The sequence below is a fragment of the Trichosurus vulpecula genome, chromosome 4 (genome assembly GCF_011100635.1).
Source record: "Trichosurus vulpecula isolate mTriVul1 chromosome 4, mTriVul1.pri, whole genome shotgun sequence".
Classification (NCBI taxonomy): Eukaryota; Metazoa; Chordata; class Mammalia; order Diprotodontia; family Phalangeridae; genus Trichosurus; species Trichosurus vulpecula.
Window position 1 is genome coordinate 119,393,140 of NC_050576.1, and position 21,306 is coordinate 119,414,445.

Genomic DNA, 21,306 nt, shown 5'->3' on the forward strand with positions numbered 1-21,306 from the left:
ACATGATGATGATGTTTCCTTTTTCTTCTTTTTATACTACTACTACTACTACTACTACTACTACTACTACTACTACTACTTCCTACTCCTTTTTTTGGTATAAAGGAAAACATTTCCTAGAATTAGGAAAGAATTCTGAAAGAGAAGCAATTGCATGTAAATTTAGAAATTTATGATGCTTATAGATTTTGCAGAAAGAAAAGGGAGTAAATCACTGGTATGCAGTATATAGAGTAGAAAAAATAATAATATACTATGTGCTTTGAAATGATTCCTGCTGCAAAATTGTTTTGAGGCTTGCTTAATGTGCTCCAGCTTATTTAGAGCTGTCCTGTCTGTAGTTGGGAATGGAAATCAGTTTTCATTTTAACTGCGTCACCTTATTCAATGGCTCATAGCTTTTGGAAATAGCTTTCTTTGGAGTTGATATTTTCCATATTTAGTCTTAGTACAGAAAGGAATTTTATGCTAAGTTCCAGAGAGGGGGAGGGGAAAGCCTCCTGCTATTTTCCTTTTCTCAATTATATCATCCCAAGAAAGTACTTCTCCATTTTTAGTTGTAATACACATAGTAGCCCACTTCTAGGTATATGTTAGTTGATTAGTTATTCAACATGTAATTATAACTCATGTTTATATAGTACTTTCTTTACAACAATCCCATGTGGTAGATAGTTACTAATATTATTATAATATTATTGTAGTTGTATTATTTAAGTATGTATGTTTTTAAGTATGTATTTAAGCCTTAGTGGCTTAAAATTGCACTAAGACTTTTGGGACACCATATAAATGAGTTATTATAATTGTTATTATTTTTATTACTAATATTGACATGATGATGTTTTCTTTTTCTTCTTTATATATATTATACTATATATATAGTTTATTAATATATATTATACTATATATTATTGTAATACTGTAATATTATTACAACTATTATTGTAATCTTTTATTTTATTATAATCTTTTAATGAATCTGCTCATGAGGAATTAAGTAACTTGCCCACGTCCACACAACTAGTAAGTATCTAAGGTGGGATTTGAACCTGGGTGTCTTACAGCCAAGTCTAACTCTTCAGTGTATTTTTGTTGCTTTTCAGTAATTTTTCAGTCATGTCCAACTATTCAGGACGATTTGGAGTTTCCTTGGCAAAGATTCGACAGTGGCTTGTCATTTCCTTCTCCAGCTCATTTTACAGATGAGGAAACTGAGGCAAGCAGGGTTAAGTGACTTGCCCAGGGTCATATAGCTAGTAAGTATCTGAGGCCAGATTTGAACTCAAGGAGATGAGTCTTCCTGACTACAGACTTGTCACTCTATCCACCGTACTACCTAGCTGCCAACTCTTCAGCTACTAAGTCACAACACTGAAAGTTTTTTAAAAAATTATTTTAAAATTGTTTCAAATAAAGAATCATAGAATGTAAGAAATGGAAGTAAATCAATCACAAGGCATTCCCAATCTTACTCCCTGCCTTCAGGCAAGTGAAGGTTTACAATAGGCTATCAGGGTAGGTATCTTCTTCTTAAAGGTTTCCTAAATAGAAGCTCTATTGTCCTTACTAAGGAGTAATACCTTCTTCCGCTTTTTATTTAATCCAAATCTGTTCTGACTTAAAAAGTCCATTTCCTTGTGTAAGGGAGAGGTCAGCTATCAACATTATCTTCTTAAAATATAGGTCTGATCATCTTTCCCCACCCCCACCCCAATTCAGTAAATTCCCGTGGTTGCCTATTATTGCCAGGATCACATGGAAATTCCTGCTTGGCTTTTTAAGCCCTTCAAAACGTAGCCCCATTCCTGTTCCCCACATGTACGGTATCACTGGCTTTTTTGCTGTTCCTCACACATGGCACTCCATCTCCTGATTCTATTTTCTTCACTAGTTATTTCCTGCGTCAGGAGCTTTTTTTTCTTCTTTGCTTCTGTCTCCTGGCTTCCTTCAAGTCTCGGCTAAAATCTTACCTTCTTCAAAAAGTCTTTCTTACTCCCTCAATACTAGTAGTGCCTTCCCTCTGATTATCTTTGATTTTTCCTGTATATATCTTGTTTGTACATAATTGTTGACCTACTGTCTCCCCCATTAGACTCTGAAATCCTTAAGCTCAGGGTCTGTTTTTGCTATCCTTTGTATCCCCAGCAGTTGCTGGACACATAGTAGGCACTTAAAGGCTTGTTGATTTGACTTGGGGAGGAACAGCTATTGCAGGGAAGCTGTAAGAATGCAAGACAAGCTGGTCAGCTCCACTCAACCTTTCCAGTGTTGCTAAGTCAAACTTCTGGGTCATTTTCATGACCTTCCAGCTGCTCCCATGATGACAGTTCAAAGAAATTTGCTTGTCTCAACTGAAATATTAAATAGGCCTTGGGAAAATAGTGCCTGAAAGATAGATGTTGTTGGCTTACTGTGATTATGCATCAATAATTAATGATGATAATAATGATAGCTAACATTCGTATAGCACTTACTATGTGCCAGGCAGGAGGTAGTTAGGTGGCTCAGTGGATAAAGCACTGGGCCTGGAGTCAGGAACACCTGAGTCTACGTGAGACACTCACTAGCTGTTTGACCCTAGGCAGGTCGCTTAACCTCTCTTTGCCTTAATCCACTGGAGGAAGAAATGGTAAACCCCTCCAGTATCTTTGCCAAGAAAACCTCATGGTCAGTATTGGCATGATACGGTCTACAAGGTCACGAAGAGTGGGACACAACTGAACAACAGTGTGCCAGAACTGTGCTAAGTAAGTACTTTCCAATTACTATTTCATTTGATTCTCTCAACAACCATGGGAGCTAAGGGCTATTATTACTTTTATTTCATAGATAAGGAAACTGAGGCAAATAGAGGTTAAGGAACTTGCTCAGGGTCACACAGCTAGTAAATGTCTGAGGCTGGACTGGAACTCAGGGTTTCCTGACTCCAGCCCCAGCACTCTATCCACTGTACCTCCTAATTCCCTCTACAGCTTTGTTTTGTTATAAAAACTCTGAACTTGGGGCCTTGACTTAATCATATCTATACAGCTATATTTATAATAGGAAGAAACTGAATTAACCAAATTTACTTATTGATAAAAAAAATCTGCCAACTCTTAGAACTATGAATAGCTGCTTGTGCTAGTTCTAGAATTCAGCCTTCTTTTATCTTATTCTTTAGGAGGCTGGGATCTTTACTGTTAAGTTCCATGGATTAGGGACTGCAAAAGGTTTAAAAGTTAAAACATTTGCTTTGGTCTGGTTTTGGTTTGCTGTGGAGCTCTGCTCCCTTTTTAGAGAAACGGCAATCATTCTGAAGATATGCTTACATCAATGTCACCAAGAGGCCATACCATTTTTTTGAAGTACCGTGCGAATATATTCTGATGAAAATTCATGACCAGAATTAAACCAAAGTCCAATATGAACAGCCAGGCTAGTAATTAATAAGAAGAGTAAACAGGTTTCACGCTGACAAGCAAACAATTTAATAATTTGTTTCCTATAGGCATGTAATGAGATAGTTACTGTATTCCCATGAGGGAGATAAACAGATATTAAAAGGTCTTTCCAATACCTGTAATGGCTAAGGCCAACAGTTAATTCAATAGATTCGATCAAAATCACCACTTCTTTCACTGCTCCTGATTTATTACTCTGGTTGTCGTTAGTCATCACTCATTTCAGTTTGCTTTCCGGTGCTCATAAATTATGCCTCATAAATAAAAAGATACAATCAAGGAAATCATATCAATTCATCTACAACCTTGGAGGAGATTTTCCCATAGCACTCACACTAATGTCTTTTTAAAGGGTAGCTTGTCATACCTTCTGAACATGTGAGAAGAGCCAGCAGTATGCCAGATCTGGCTTTGCCAGAGGTGTGGTTGGGCAGTCTCTTGGCTCAGATGGTAGGAAAGAGGATCTGAAATGAGATGACTAATTTCCTGAACAGAATCCCAGGGCAACATGGCATAGTGGAAAGCTCAGTGATCATGGCATCGGAGACCTGGAATTTGATATCAAATTCTGGCTCTCATTAATGTGACCTTGGGTAAATCACTTATATCCTTTGAGCTTCAGTTTCCATATTAATGTAATACTATTAGATTATAAGCCCTTTGAAGGTAGGGACTGTCTTTGCTATTTTTTGTATCCCCAGAATTTAGCACAGTGCCTCTAGAGTAATAGGTGCTTAATAAATGCTTTATTGGCTGACTGATATTTATGTAATCAGATGTTTGCACTTGAAACATTCTAAGTCTTTTCTAGATAGAAATTGGATAATTCCTAAACTAATTATTTGGAGTGTTTAACTTCTCTTTTCATTTGTTAACATAGCAATTTATGGCAGTGTATTGTGGACAGTGCTCTACAGTTACAAAGGAGCATTAGGCAGGTCACCTTATCTCAAGGGATCTTCGTAAGAGTTCTTCCAAGAGGCTAGTGCAAATATCATTATCTTCTTTTTAATAGATGAGTAAAATGAAGTTTAGAGAAGAAAGTGACAAACCTAAGGTCACACAGCTGATAAGTTGATGGCAGAGCGATACCATGTTGCCATTGTCATTAAATGACATGTTTTCAGTAACTCTGTGGTCATGACACTGATGTACACATTACAGTTGCAGGTAGGTGGCCTAGTGGGTAAAGTGCTGGCCCTCGAATCAGGAAGACCTAAGTTCAAATCCGGCTTCAGACATTTACCAGCTGTGTGACCTTAGGCAAGTCATTTAACCCTTTGCCTCAGTTTCCTCATCTGTAAAATGAGCTGGAGAAGAAGATATCTTTGCCAAGAAAACACCAAACACATTGGTCATGACTGAAATGACTGAAAAACAACAACTCAAATATGGCCCTAATCCTTTAGAACGCTGCCTTCTTAAATGTTCTAAAATATATAACAAAGAACGTAAACTTGGTGAGGCTCTGACCTGAGAAGGTGTATTGTGGGAAAAAGGGAAACATGTGACACCTTCCCACTGCCACAAGTTTAGAGATGTAGGAGATGGGAACTCTGAAAGTTCTTACAATAGCTTTCATCACCTCTGTCACTTTTGGCATCTCTACGGAATGAACTCTGAGAATGCTAGGAAAACTAGCTTTGGTGGCAATGGGGAATATTTAAATCAGACACAAAGAGAAGCTTACTGTTATTGTCTCAGTTTAGCATGTGGTCTTCCCTTTATTGCTATTTACCTTGTATACATACCCTATTTTATAGTACTAGAATATAAGTCTCCTGTGGGCAGAGACTATAACTGATACTTCCTTGCATTCCCAGTACCTTGCATGGTATTCTGCACATAAATGTTTGTTGTTGGTGTTAGTAATTTCTATTCAAGTAAGTGAAGAGGGTAAAAATAACCATAAATACTTAATATTTAGGATTTCTGTTGTCATTCTATATAGTATGCAATCTTTTTAGTTTAGTTTTTTTCTTTTAGTAATGGTGCTTCTATTACTAAAATAGTGTGGTATACTAGAATGAACGTTGGATAGAGTCAGGAGAACAAGGTTTAAATTTCAGCTGTAACACTTATTTGTTGGAAAACCTTTGATGTTAAATGTTTAAGCCTCAGTTTCCGTATCTATAAAGTGAGCATGATAATATTAGCCTTAACTACCCCACAGAGTTAAGAATAAAGTTCTCGGCGTAGGTTGGATTCAGGTAAAGGGCCACACTTGAGGACCTAGAGGGCCACATGTGGCCTTGAGGCTGCAGGTTTGCCACCCCTATAGGGCATCCCATAAACTTGATGGGAAAATAATTACTCTTTATTTCAATAGAATTGATTTCATTTGTAATCCCATGCATTTTTTCTTTGTATTTTGTGTTGATTAAAAAGGTTTGAGAGACAAAGTTTCTGGGTGAATTAATCATTTTATTAATAAAGCCAGAATGTAATTAATAAAAGGATAGTCATTTGGCCTCTCAGACCAAAGACAATTGTGGGAGGCGGGCTCAAGTTTTATAAGTTCTTTTGCAAGAGGAGTGGCAATCAACTCTGATTGGTTAACACAAAGGGAGGTGGGCTATAACAAAATGAGGGACTCAGAGTGACATCTTGTCGCCTTAGGACAGGCTATCTATACTCAGACCACAGCCCAGCCTTGGTCCACCTATTCAAAGAATGTATGCCTCACCCAAACCTGAGCAGAACACTATGGCTTCCACTAGGAAAGTTAGTCTAATTCCACAAGGAAGTCTAAACTCATTATCAGTAATTCCTTCCAGAGACTGAACCTTTTGAAATCAGGACTTTAGAAGAAGGGGAGAGCTCCGGATCTCCCCAAATTATAGGTAATTAATAGTCATTTTTCTCAATTTGAAATGTTATTCTGAGAAGTTTCTTCATCTGTAAAATTAGGTTATCATATCTAGCAAGTACTGGTTGCTCCTCTATGCTGGTAAATCACTCATGCTGACTTCCTCTGCACCCTAACCAACACCATGTGGTCTGCTAAGGCAATGACCAAGCTCTCTCCAACTTTCAGAGGACTATGCTCTCTCCTCTCAGCTATGTCCTTTGTGGGAGGTATCTCTCACCTCACTAGTCTAGGATAGGGGTTCTTAAATTTTTTGTGTGTCATGAAATCCTTTGGCAGTCTGGTGAAGTCTGTGGACCCTTTCTCAGAATAATGTTTCTTTAAGAAATTCATAATTAAAGGATATGCTAAATTTCAGTTAGAGGAAAATAGAAATAAAGATGTATTTTTTTTAACATCCAAATCAACAAACCTCCTGAAATCTATCCATGAACCAAGTATCTGTTGGCCCTAGGTTAAGAACTCCTGGTTTTAATGTGTAGATTACTCAATTAGATCATGTCATCCTGGTCCCTTTGCTCTTAGGGATCCTCCCTCCAGCTATCAAAGACTAATTGCAAAGTCTCATTTTATCAACATTTTTTTTTTTTTTTGCCTAAAGTATAAACGGGCAATGAAATGTAAACTGCAGGCATGGGTATTTCAGAAATGGCAGCCATCTTCACATTTCCTATCTCCCACCAGAGCAGTTTTCCTGTTACTAACTTGTATCCTGATGTTGAAAGAAACATTTCAGGTGCTTAAGTCAAACGTCCCAAGTCCTGCTGGCCAGAGAAGAAGGAAGTATCAATTTTTTAGTTTGCCCTAATGGCCAGGGTAGCCACTGGTGGGTCCCGGCCGCCTTTTTCCTTTCTCGCCTGCGGCAGGAACCAGCCCTATTTCTGTGTGGTTTCTTCATTAGCAAGACTGATTGCTCTTAGATACTTGTTTATAGCTGCTGGATTGGCCAAAGGGAAGATTTAGGAGTAGAGAAAGACTCCTTGTGAGTCTGATATTCCTTTTTTATCTCCTCAAATGATCATTGTGCATTGTGTACTTACCTGGAATACAGTGACTTCACTCCATCAGCCAGGTGGGCACAAGCAAAGCCACCCTTACTCACAAAAAGGAGACTAGATAACTTCTAAAGCCCTTCCAGTTCTAAATATTACAATCCTACGAATTCTGCTTCTTTGACAACCAAGCATCTGCACGATGAATTTAGTAGATGGGAGACTCACATACATCCACAATCTCAAGGACCAAAATTTAGGTCTTGGTTTCCTCACTTGTAACATGACGGTATAAGACAAGAGTATTTGTAAGATCCACTCCAGTTCTAATAATTTAGATCCTCACCTTATTAATCATTAAATTTCTTTAGTGAGTCATGTGAAACAAGTGGAAAAGCCCCCATGAGAAAACGCTATTTCCTTTCTTGTGCTCTGCCATCTTTCTGAGTACTATACACTACTCTCCTAGATGCTTATAGGCATCTTAGCAATGATTAGATCTTTGCATTGAGAGATAAATCAATTAAACAAGAAGAAGTCTCAACTATCTTCTTAAATACTATAACTGGGTCCTTGAAGTCAATTTACTTCCAGGATACAAATTTAGATGCTTTGATGCTTGAATTTTGTTCCCATTCTCAAAACGGACTAAATATTGTGGTTGCTTCCAGCCAGGCCAGAAGAAAAAGGACTATTTATTTAGAATTTAGTGAAAACAAGTTATTAGTCTGTGCCAGGCCCAGTACTTAATTCCAATCCCACTTAAACCTTCAGATTTGCTTAGTGGTTTGTCAATAATCACAGACCACAGACAAGCCAAAAGCTAGCAGGCCCATGAACCAATTCTACCAATAAAATGAGATATAAAATACAGTGCTGCACACACCCTCCTGAGATGTGGGAGGGCCTATATACATGTAAATACACTTCTTGTAGGGTACCAATATTTGACAATGTGCGTGCGTGTGTGTGTGTGTGTGTGTGTGTGTGTGTGTGTGTAGGGGGGAGAGGTACAGTCTAGTAAAACAGGAGAGAGAAATTTCATCAAAGAGATGTTTAGGATTTTTCTTTATATTCTCTAAAGTAACTGTGGCTCTTTGGTTTCCTATGTGGTTTCTTACCCATCAGGACATCTGACTAACAAGTATATTAGGACCTGTATAGGGCAAGAATTCTTAAACATGTTGGCTTTTTGGATGTTGGAACACTGTTGCTCCATTTAACTCTCTATTTCTTTTGCTTGGAAATCCATTGCCACAGTTGGAAGCTCTTTCATTTATATTACTGCTTTGAAAAAGGGTTCTTTATTACTTCACAGGTGTGCTTTTTTACATGCTCATAGCTTATAAGCTTGAAGGTACAAACTATATTTTTAAAATTATTAAAAAAAATTTCTTGCCTTATTCTTGCTGCCTCTTCCAACTCCACTGGCTAGTGCTCGTTTAAGTGTTTTGCACATAGAGGGCTGGTTACGTTGCCTTCTTGCACAGAATATAATCTTTATGAATACTTTAGTATCTAGGTGGCTCAGTGGACAGAATGTTAAGCCTGGAGTCAGGAAGATGTGAGTACAAATGTGGCCATGGACACTTAATAGCTGTGTGACCCTGGGCAAGTCATTTGATCTCTGTTTGCTTTGATCCCCTGGAGAAAGAAATAGCAAACCAGAGTCTTTCTAGGAAACCCTCCCTGGACAGTATTGCTGTGCTTTGGTTTACGGGGTCACAAAGAGTCAGACATGACTGAACAACAAGAAAAGCAACAATACTGAACTTTTGGCAGAAAGGAAAAATAATCCTTCCCTATTCTCCCTTCACCTTTTTCATTTAAAGATAGATCTGTGATCTCAAAGATATAGGTATTCCCTATAGTAGTACAGATGACAAACCATCCATGTCTGCTCATCCTGTGAGACTCTTGTCATATCTCTTATAAATCTTTCACAGTGGGTCAACCCATTCCTTGCGGATCACTTGAACACCATTAGAAAATCTGAGATTCAGCTGGCTAGACAAGCCAATGATGATTAAATAGAAACATGTCAGTGTTTGGGACTTTGGTTCATCCAAAATTACAGAATTGTTGTGCCTAGCCAACATGAACCTTGAAACCTGGAGCCATTTTCAAAGATCTGTGAATGGCTTGGGACTCAGAGTTTCCACTTTATTTGCATTCAGCTAGGGGAAATTTCATTGCATTTAGCGTTTTATGTCCCACAAACAAGCCTCCAACACAGAGACAGCAGAATCAATATCAGGCTTAAGTGAAATATAAATCTGGGTTTCATCAGCATAAGAGTGAAAGCCAGTCCCTCTTCTTATGAATAACTTGTCTCAAAGGCAACATAAAATTGCTAACAATAGAGGCTTAAGAATAGAGTCCTCAGGGATGTCATGGGAAGCCAAAAAAATGAGAACACACACATACACACACACACACACACACACACAATCTCTTGTTGGAAGCAAATGCCTATTGGCAAAACATGATCCAGACCCTTGCCTGGCAGCAGAATCCAGTTTTCAGCTCAATTCACAGCACTGTCCTGATGGCCTTCTGTCTGAGTAGCAGCACTTAAGTCTAGTAGAATTAGAACAGACACACAACTCCAGTCAGACGGCATCAATAAATCATTTTAAAACCTGAGCCAAGTGGTCTCAGAGCTTAGTGGAAAATCTAACCAAACAAAAGCCTAAACATCAGCCAACAATCCTCCATGAGATTACCACCCACTTAAACGCTGCTACAATTCTGAAGAAAAAAGACTAAGAAAAGGTTTTCTCCAAATCCAATACCAAAAACAGGCAAGAAAGGGACAATAGCAATGGCACCGGACAATATGGCAGGCCCTCTATCCACTGAGCCACCTTGCTGCCTCCGTGTAATCTTATAAACTTCCCAAAAGCTATTGCCTTCATGGCCTCTGAGTGGGTTGCAATCAGTTTAGTGAGGCACACAGGAGTTCACGCAACTCATTCCTTCTTGTGGCCTTGGGAAAATGCCGGCACATTTAAAAAATAAACAACAACAAAATCTTATACCAGATTTTCTTCCTGGCAGCTTTTCCACTCAGGCCATAGGTTCAACCTCTTATCTTACCACTTACATTATGCATTCACTCCCCAAAACACTATTGTCTAATGACTGACTTTGCTGTCCCCTCCCTCAAAAAAATTTTTTTTTCAGCACTTTGTCTTCCCCCATTTAGACTTTCTTTTTTCATATTTGTATCTCCAGCCCTTAGCACGGTGCCTGTCTGGCACATAGTAGGCACTTAATTAATGTTTCCTGACTATTGTAATAGAATACAAGTTCCTTGAAGACAGAGATTGTTATGTTTCCCCCCCCAGCACCTACCTCAGTGCTTTGCACATAGCAAGTATTTAATAAATGCTTTTGAATTAATAAAAGAATCTTGTGCTCTATCCCCTTCCAGTGCACAGTAGTTTTAGCCTATTAATTTTTTAGCCTCCCCAATTCAAGCACTGAAAATAGATACAAAGATCTTTTCCAAAAGTGAGTCAGTGGATTCTTTCCTGTGAGCCTGTCTCTCATAAGTCACATAGTCATGATTGTACCAGAAGCCTCTCTGCCTTTAAGAGCCCCAGAATGTGAGTGGGAGTTGATCTAGAAAATCTGCCAGAGTTAGGAGCTATTGCATCACTAATTGCATGATTCAGGAAAAGAGAGAACTATGGAACACACTGGAATATCTTCAGTGAGTCACTGTATTCCAAGGAGCAAATGGACATAAAGAAGAACATACAATTACTGGGAGGGACCGACTAAAGTTAGCTCATATCCTATTTTTAAAGAATGGAGCTTCATTAGGCATAGTTACATACCCAGGTCCTCTTTCTTGTCTGATGGAAAGACTATTGCTTACTGAGTTAATCACTGATAATTTCAGAAGTTCCTATAAAATATTTAGAACAGGAACACAGTTGCTAAAGGAATAGAGTTGAGAAGAAAATCTTCCACATAAGAAAATGAACTGAGAATTGTTCGAAATTTTAGCCACTTTGAACTCTGCACTCTATTCTCAAGTGTCAGTGCATCCAATGGAAAAGAAAACTCACTCAACATAGATATATTTTACTTTATGCACTAGTTGAAACATTGGCTGTAAATGAATCTTTTGTTAACTGAATCATGCTATGAGTACATTAAGGCAACTATTTAATATCTTTGTAGGAAAACCCTTTACATAGTAAAGAATTTTTAAGTACTGTTAATGATGATGCCCTAATTTTCTGAACTTTATTTCATTTTTTAGTCTGAACTGCCATATGCCATTTTGATTTTCTTAACTTGGAGCACATCTAAATTGATAATCTATTACTTAGACACATCCATGGGCTTTTGCTGTTCTACTTTTCTTGCTAGTCTGGATTTATGAAGATTTGGGTTATGTTGCAAGGAATAAGAACAAGACAGAACAAGTACTAAATGTTATTCTCAACAACTAAAACCAGCTTAATCTTTATAAGCATGGAGCTCAGCTGAGACAATCATCTGAATGTTTCAGACTAGCTGTTTTCTGCCTGACTTAAGATTTTTTTTTTCTATATCCAAGTACATGGACCCCCTGAAATCTATCCACAGATCTCTTCAGGGTCTATGAATTCAAAGTTAAGGATCCTTGTCCCTAGAAGGACCAATATGAATAAATTGTAATATGAGGCCCAAAAAGATTCTTCCTAGAACTGGAGGAAAGAGATTTCAAATCTATTCCTTGAAGCCCACAAGTCATATTATACGGTCTTTTGATTCTTTTTTTAAAACAATAATTTATAATAGGTGTAATAAGTCTTTATGAAAAGAAATAAGGATTTGAATAATAGAACAAGTAAAATAGCAATACTTAAATACTCAAAAGTATCTCTGGTCTCATATCTTTAGGAGTTGCCTCCAAGGATTATGATGCAACTAAAGGTCCATCCAATCTATTGTTAATCTTTCTCACCTTATCATGATATTGGAAGGCTACCAGTAGAGCACATAGGCCATCTACTTGTCATTCGTCATTCTTGCTAATTGATATCTCATTGTGTCATAGAGGGTACTCAGAGTTTTTGAATGCTATCATTGTGAATTGCAATCTCTGGCTGGTATTACACTTGAAAGACTTCTAATATGGCCCTGGCAACAGACTGAGTCTTTTTTCTCAAGATCAGCCCACCTAAGAACAGAAAGGCTCATCACCAGTAGACTGACCAGTTCGTGATGACTAAGCTTAAGCAACCCAGATTAATGATAACAATCTTAAATATATAACATAAACTTGATACTACCACACAAGGATTTAATCAAACAGATTCTCCCATTATATAAGCTATTTCCTTCATTATTCCCTAGGCATATATGAAAACAACATTCACTATTTTAGGCAATCACAGAATTATCTAGGGCATTATTCAATAATTTAATTCAATGAGCATTTATTAAGCATCTGCCATGAGCAAAAAAGCGGTCCCTGCTCTCAAGAAGCTTACCTTGGAGGAACAATTGCACTTTAGGATCAAACTCAACTGTTTAGCAAGCATGAAAAATACTATTTGAATATTTGCTGATAATTAAAAGGAATGGCAAGGTCCTGGTCAACAGGCCAGTTGTGAAGCGAGGTAAATAAAGTTGGTAAAATCATGAATATTCAGGGAAGAATATTTTGAATAGCCATGATTATAAAAACATATCCTGGCTTCTCATTCATACAGTTTTTTCTAAACAGCACTTCTTACATTGTGGATTGCAACTCCATATGGGGTTGTGAAAAATTTGGCAATAGTAAAAGTTTTCTGGATAGGCAATGACAAAAATTCGATTAAAAATCAAACACATACCTGTGTTGCATTGTGCAACTTCATTGTGGCCTTGGTTCTGAACACAAAGCATGTACACTTTGCACAGCACATGCCCTTAGGCCATGCAATACTAAATAACACTCAAAACATGAAAAGGGGTCACAAGCAGAAAAAAAATTAAGAAGCCTTGTGATACACCAACTAATCTCTTCCTTTCTCATTGGCTGCTTTGTCTGGTTTCTACTCTATGAATAGGACGAACTCAATACCTGGAATTTCATTATCATGGAGATTGATTCAGCTTTGATACTCAACACCTCCTCAGTAGCCTCAGTTGCCTCTGCCCTCTGATTGGAGGACTGATGGAAAGAACAATAAACCTACCAAAGATTCCTCTGAATTTTCCACCTAACTCTTCATTGCCCATCAGCTCTTCTGCTTGATTTTTACTCCACAAATATGATGGATACTGGGTACCCTATGGTGCTCTCCCTCCCTTTTCACCTTCTTTTTGTGTATTGCCTTCTCTTATTAGATTGCAAACTCCTTGAGGGCAGGGACTGTCATTCTCTTTCTTATTTGTATCCCCTGTGTGTAGCACAGTGCCTGGTACATAGTAGGTACTTAATAAATATTTATTGACTACTGACTAGACCATGAACCATAAATCAAATAGAATAACTTTTAAGTAAGACATAATGGTAAACAAGAGGGGAAGTTTTCTTTGTCACACTTTTTTTCCACACAACATTCCAACTGTCTAGTCATTTTCAAAATGTTCAATGCTTTTGGACTGACTGTTACTCCCACACAGTAACTTGTGCTTATGACCTTTCCAAATTTCTTCCTGCCCAACAAAATTTATCTGTCCTGTGTCTTATTATCAAGTATCTAGGATGCAACATGGAGTAGTGGATCGAGAGAGAACTGACCTCTCAGTCAAAATGATGTGGCTCCAAGGTGTGCTTCTCATGCTGATACTTTCTATGTGACATCATACTCAAGCTCTCAGTGCCCTCATCAACTTTCTAAGCCTATACATTACAGAAGAGATGCTAGAAGGGGGAAGCAATATGACACCAGAGTTGAATGAATCATTTATACAAAAGACAGATATAATCTGAAATCCTTTTGTTACCTCATTAGCCAAACTAGATTTATTTTTATTGTTATTTTCCTCATATTTACTGTCCCATAGAAAACTTTCACATACAAAAGAAGAGCAAGGAATGTAATCAGAATTTAGCTCATATAAGGACTTTCTGTCATGATACCAGTGAGATGAGAGCCACTGATTTAATATATGTAAAGGTTTGCCCTATTTTAGGCCAAGCACTTCAATCTGGCCCTATCGAGCTCCCTCAGAAGTGTGTTTTTGTTCACTAGGGGAAACAAACGATAGATAATATTGGCTTTTCACAAAATTATCACTATAACAGTACCACAGACTCTTAGAGTTGGAAGGGATCTCAGATACCACTCAGCATAACCTAGAACTGGATAAGAGTACCCTCTATATTATCCCTAGAAACCAGTCACCCAGTCTGGGCTTGAAGATCTTTAGTGATGAGGAGGAACTCATTACTTCCCAAAGAGTTCACTTTTGGAGAGTTTTGCTAGGGAGTTTTTTCTTTTACCAAGAGTAAATCTGCTTCTCTGCAATGTGCACACATTGCTCCTAGTTTTGGTCTTCCTAGCCAAACAAAACAAACATAATCCCCTTTTCATAAGATCGTCCTTAAATGCTTCCATTCTTTTATGCTCTTATCTTCTCCAGGCTAAAAATCCCTCTTCCTTCAACTTATCCAGGTATGTCACCGTTCTGAGTTCTTTCATAATTTTGGTTACTCTTTCTTTTCTGAATGAAATCTGACCTGCCAATCACTTGTCACTGCTAGTTAATTATACTACTAGTTATATACAGGAATATAAAAATTACCATATTTAGTCAGACCAATACTCCATTTTGCTCAGTAGTCGATTTCTAATAGTAAAAGTAAGGGCCGTTTTGTGGATATTCTTGGTTTGTTATATGAATCTCAACAGGTTAGATATATACCGGTAATATTCTTAGACAACCATATCTCGTTATGTAATTATTATTCATGAATTTATCTATATCTTTCTTGAGACTATCTTATTGACAGCCTATGGCACCAGTGATGGAAAGTATTTCCTTGAAGTACAATTGAATGAACATGTATTAAAATCCTACTATGTGCAAGACACTTTGATTGTGGCTAGTGAAACACAAAGATGAAAAATGAAAAAAGTCTATCCCCTTTTAAGCATCCAGGGGTACCCCTGAATTTCAGGGATTTAGTGAATTAGTTTGTGTCCACTCTTTTAATAGCCCTTACACTTGCATAAACTTCAATACAATTTTCTTCACTTTTGCGGTAACTGTGTGTATGTGTATTCATGTGTGTGTGTATGTATAAAATGCACACACTTCATAGAGAAGCAACCCTACATCCTTGGCCTTAGTTAGATATTTCTACAACTCCAGTTTGTCTTTCTTAAGGGTATGGACTGGAACTGCATGCAGTATTCTGGCGGAGGGGGGCGGAGTGAGGGGTGGGGAGGGCGCATAGATCCTCTGCGATTTTGTGTAATGATATTTTATCATATGTCTGGTAATTAATAATGCATTTTAAATCAGAACTTTGATAAGGGCGAGTTTCTAACTAAGCCAAAATCACCTTAATCAGTGATTCTTGACTGATCAGGAGGAGCCCATAAGTAGAAAGAAAAAAAGGGTGAAATCTTTTCATGACTAATAAATATCATTGGGTTAAATCTTTTAAACACAATTAATGATTATGATCAATTGATGAGAAAGGTAAGAGTATAAGTGCATATGATCTTTGTTTTCTTGTCTGCCCTATGTGTAAACACTTCTGATTTATCTTAAAATCCTAAATCCAAACAAAGCCACTGTAAAATACAAGCAGGGTTTATAAATAGACACTTCAATATGTGTTGAATCCCACAGACAACTTAGATTTCTTACCTGATACTCATAGTCCGTAAAAGGCAAAAGCTCAGAATCTATAAATGAGGTTAATGTTCCATTGTATATTAGCACTTGGCTTGATTTTCCAGGCAAAGCTGTTATTCGTCTTCTATACAATTCATAATATAGAATTTTGCCATTTGGCTGAAGTGGCCCAGTCCACTGAAGAGAAATTTTGGGCTGGAATCCTCTTGGACTCATTTGCACTTCTAAGAGTGGTGGAGGTTGCATCATTGGTGAAGTTTCAAGGGTTTGTATGGATGTCCAGTCACTTGAAGCACATCCCAGCAATGTACAGCCTTGAATCCGTATCTCATACCTTTGGGAACGTAAGTCAATACTCAGTGAATAATAGCAGAACCACACAGAGAAAATGAAAATAAAAAAATTATTATTCTCTATCCTCAGGTCTTTTCTGTGAACAAGAAAGCCATTTTTATTTTTTAGAAGGGCCCATGGAATATTTCTTCCTACTGATTTTCAAGACAAATAGGTTTTTACCTATCTGTGTTGTTAGGCACAGGGGGACGGATCATATGACCTCTGAAATTTTAGTCTAGTCCAAGAATTCTTGGACCCTACAGGATAGAATTTTACAATGAATGTCATAGGAAAGCAATAAAGTCTGAGGTCTCATGGACTATATGACAATTTCTGAGCTCGGGTTTCTACTGCTAAAGCTAAATGATTCACCAGGAATACGCTCAGGTCATGAAGGAACATCATGGAGCTAAGGCCTCAGTGGTAATAAATCCCCTCACCTGTTACTGCACATCTTAAAACAAGCCCTTACACCCACACTAAGACCTTTTGGGACAAAGTTGACCTAACCACATACTAGATTATCAATCATGGAGACACCTTATCGCCTTCCAGTTAAACTCAACCAATCAATTATTTTTGTCTTCTACCTAGTTTTCTGCCACTTGGAAAGGCTTATTCATGCACAGGGGACTTTCCCTCCCCCCGTTCTGACAACCATGGTTTTGTTGGTATTTATGTCCTTAGCTTTATTTCTGATGCCTTGCCTATTTTATTGTGCCTTCGCCTAATACCGTCTTTTCCTTCTCCCTTTCATTTTTAAAAATCCTTTTGGTCCTTTTCCTGCCATTTTCTTTCTTTCTCTCTCTTTTTTCTTTGATGGTCACATATTCACTGGTTCTTTTCTTACTTCTGTACCTCTTTCTCTCCAAGAGACACTGATTGTAGTCTAGTGGGAAGATTGCTGGATATGGATTTGGAAGAGGCCTGTGGCTGAATCCCAGAACCCTTCTAACATTTGCTAGTTTTGTGAACATAGGCAAACCATCTAATTTTTGTGAACCCAGGTAAAATGAGGATAACATTGTCTGGAGCATGAGGGCAAGAGAGATAATCTAACTCCACAGAAGAAATTGAGACCTAGAGGATGAAGTGACTTGCCCTATGTCAAACAAAACTAAATGGCAGAGGTAGGATTTGAGGTGAGGTTCTTTGACTCTCGATCCAGAATTCATTCTACTAAAACAGTATGTTTGTGTTAAGCATCACATGAGATAATATGCTCGGCAAAACTTAAAGTACGTAACTGAACTACATAAATGAGAGTAATTGTTATTACTTCTGCCACCTGGGCTGGTTTTAAGATGCCTCTCCCAGTGTGAGCTCATCACTTCTAAATTCATGGTGGTGACTGACACCACCTCTCTCAGTCTTCTCTCCCCTCTGATTAGAAGACTGGAGGGAGTAGTACCAAACTCCTCCCAATTCCTTCCCTTATAGAGGCTGCACTGACTGCACCCTGGGGTTCTTCCCTGTCCCCTCCCCTCCCCCTTTCCTTCCTGTTTTTGTGAATTGTTTCCCTCTTTAAATTATAAGCTCTTTGAGGGCAGGGGCTGTCTTTCCTTATAGTAATTGTATCCTCAGTGGTTAGCACAGTGCCTGGCACATAGTAGTTGCTTAATAAATGTTTAATGGACTGGAATTAATGATGATGATGGTAGCCAGCATTTATACAGTACTTTAGCATTTGCAAAGGGTTTTCTTCAAGGGAACTATCTCTCTTATCTTGTTCCTTTACTTTTCCTTTCATCCTTTTTATTACTGTTTTCTTTTGCACCTCTTCATATAAGTTCCCTTTCCTTCCTCCTCCCCTCCTCCTGACCCACCTCTTTTTTGGGTCCCCTCATCTGATCTAATCCGTTTTGACTTCCCTGGCTTCCTTCAAGACTCAGTTCAAATCCTACCTTCTACAAATAGCCTTATTTTTGGGAAGATTCCTAGAAAGCAAATGGGTGTCCCTGGGTTTTGGAGGGTATAGTTTGGTCAGCTAAGAATAAAGTCTAAAATCACAATATAGTTGGCTTACCTATCTGTATTAATGAGGCTAATGATTAGCATGGATAATTAAAAAAACCAAATAGAATACCCAAATCATTTATAGCTAGATGTGGATTTTTTAAAAAGTAAATCAGTGACTTAAGTGGTATAGAAAGCTCCTGGTAAAACACTTTGTCTGCTAATACAAATCTACACCTGCTCTACAACTTAAGAGACTTGCCTAGGATACCAAGATATTCAGGAACTTGCTAAGGGTTATCCAGTCAGTATGAATCAGATATGGGAATTAAATTCCAAACTTTCCCGACTCTAAGAACAACTCTCAATTCCACTGCCTCAGGCTGACTCCCGTGGGATTTTTCATAATTTTTTCAAACAAATTTGCCTTCCAACTCTATTGCCTAATTCTGCCACTAAGATGAGACTTTTGAATCCCCTGAATCTAAAGCAGATAAAAGCTGAGCCACAAAACATTGGGAGCATCTTTGGAAGATACCTGCACAAGTTCTAATTACTGTTTAATATTTAACAGAGTCCTAAATAATTGTCACAAGTAGGTGCAAAAGACCATGAATGTTTCATTTAAACAGCACTATACATCAGAGATAATTATAGGAGGTACGTAATCTACACATCACTAGATTACAATAATAGCTGAATTTTACTTGAGGTGGTTGGAAATCAACACAGTTTCAACCTTTAATTTTTTTAAGTGGTTCTGTTCATTTTACTATATTTTAAGCATAAAATTCTATTTACTGTTCTTCTCTCTGGGGAGGCAGATTATTTAAATCGTGGGTGGGGTAAATGCTAAGCTCTTATTTATGGCAAGGGAATAGGAACTAGAGCTAATCTTCCTTTGTGCTGAATGTAGTACACTCAGCACAAAGGGTTGGATGGCATAGGTAGAGAGGCTCCAGGAAACCAGAACAAATAAAATGGTCTAATCCTTTTTTTTCTTTTTAAGAAGTCATAACCAGAATATGACTGTTATAAGAAATAATGTATGTGATAAATACAGAAAAGCATCTTCTGATGCAGTATGACATAGAGCCAAGACAACATACACAGTGACTACAACAATGTATACGGAAAGAACCATACACACAATCAAGTGAATGTTGCAGAATTATGAAGAACAAGCATGACCTTGTCCTTACCCCTTTGCAGAGGTAGAAAATTCACAAGTGTTGCCCATTGCAAATAATTTTCAATGTACTAATCAGTCATGCTTATTTTCCCCTCTTTTTTTGTCTTTAAAACACTATTTTACATACAGGATGGCTTTCTCAGAGAAAAAGGGAAAGGATACTGGGGGAAGCTTTGGTGAGGTAAAAAAAATGAAAGGCATCAATAAAAACTTAAATAAAAGGACAAAAAAGAAGCCATGGGATTGGTCCTAGATGTATAACATGCATACATCTCAGAACAAATTACGCTTAGGATAGAATAAAGAATACTTTAAGGGATTATGGTCAGAGGAGCGTCATTCTCCCAGGAAAGGGAGCTAGACCTTCAAATTTCTAGATGACACATAGCTAGGAAAGGTTGTTGTTGTTTGTCTTTTGTTCTCAAGGAAGACCATGACATCAGGGAAGTGATTCCATGAAATGCAAGCGAATTGGATTTAAGTGAGGGAGGGCTATGCAGTCACCAGTCTCATTTTCTCCTCCCACTAGGAAAGATAGTTAAGATCCTAGGAGACCTATAAAGACTAGAATCTTAGTGGCAGGCTGGTAAATGTTTAACAACTGGCTTTCCAAATTAAAAAAAAGTGCAAAGTATACATGACACACTTTCCAGTTTAAACTGCATGAGTAATGTTTTCTCCATCATTTTATTAAGTCTAGACAATAAACAAAACAGTAAGCCAAGCACTGATTTGTAGCATTTGTTGATTTCCAAGGTGTAAATGCTCACACTGAAAATTAAAAAAAAAATTATCTCTCATGAGCTAGCTCAATCTGGCTCTAGCACACCCAAGAAATATAATAAGATGAAATAATGGATGAATACAAATTCTGCCCTTGGGTTAAAAAAAATAGCTATATAAACACAAGATGAGAGATACATGGCTAAAAATAGTTTATGTCACAAGGAACTGGGAATTGTAATGGTCTGAAAACAATATGAGTTGCTAGTACGATGTGGAAGTCAAAAGCACTAATATGGTCTTAGATTTCTTTAATAGAAGCATGGCACTCACAATGTGGACTCTCATATGGTTTCTAGGACACTAGTTCCACTGGATTCTGCTCTGTTTGGAATAAGTCAGGAGCATCATACTTAGTTTTAGGCATCACATTTGGGGTGGGTCTAAGGAGAATGGACAAACTGGACACTATCCAGGGGAAACTGGACCTTGGAAGCATGCTACATAAGGATCAATTGAAGGGAACCTGTGACCTTGAGGCCACATGTGGCCTTCTAGGTCCTTCGGTGCAGCCCTTTGACTAAGTCCAAGTTTTATGGCACAAACCCTTTTATTAAGGGGACTGGTTCTGTGAAGTTTGGATTCAGTCAAAGGGCTGCACTTGAGGACCTAGAGGGTCACATTGTGGCCTCGAGGCTGCAGGTTCCCCATTCCTGGTAAAGTACTCAGTTGAAGAAGCCTGAAACAGAGAGTTGAGAAGATAACAGCTGTCTTCAAATATATTTTAATAGCTATGTAAAGTGATTAGATTTGTTTTGCTTGGCTCTAGAGGCCAGAACTAGGAACAAAGGGTATAAGTTTCAGAGCAGATATCAGTTCAACATATGATAAAAGAAAACTTCCAAACAATTAGAGCAGATTAAAAGGGGAATAGGTTCTTCTAACAGATAGCAAATTGTTCATCTCTTATGTGATTCAAATTAAGGA

The 21,306-nt window shown here is 37.9% G+C and overlaps 1 protein-coding gene across 1 annotated transcript in view; it reads right to left on the reverse strand.

Moving 5' to 3' along the window:
- USH2A (usherin) overlaps positions 1-21,306 on the reverse strand; it is a 991,863-nt gene that overhangs the window by 48,940 nt on the left and 921,617 nt on the right. The window contains exon 63 of the mRNA XM_036755334.1: positions 16,125-16,446. Within this exon, the coding sequence (XP_036611229.1) occupies positions 16,125-16,446 (322 nt within the window). The remainder of the gene's footprint in view (positions 1-16,124; positions 16,447-21,306) is intronic.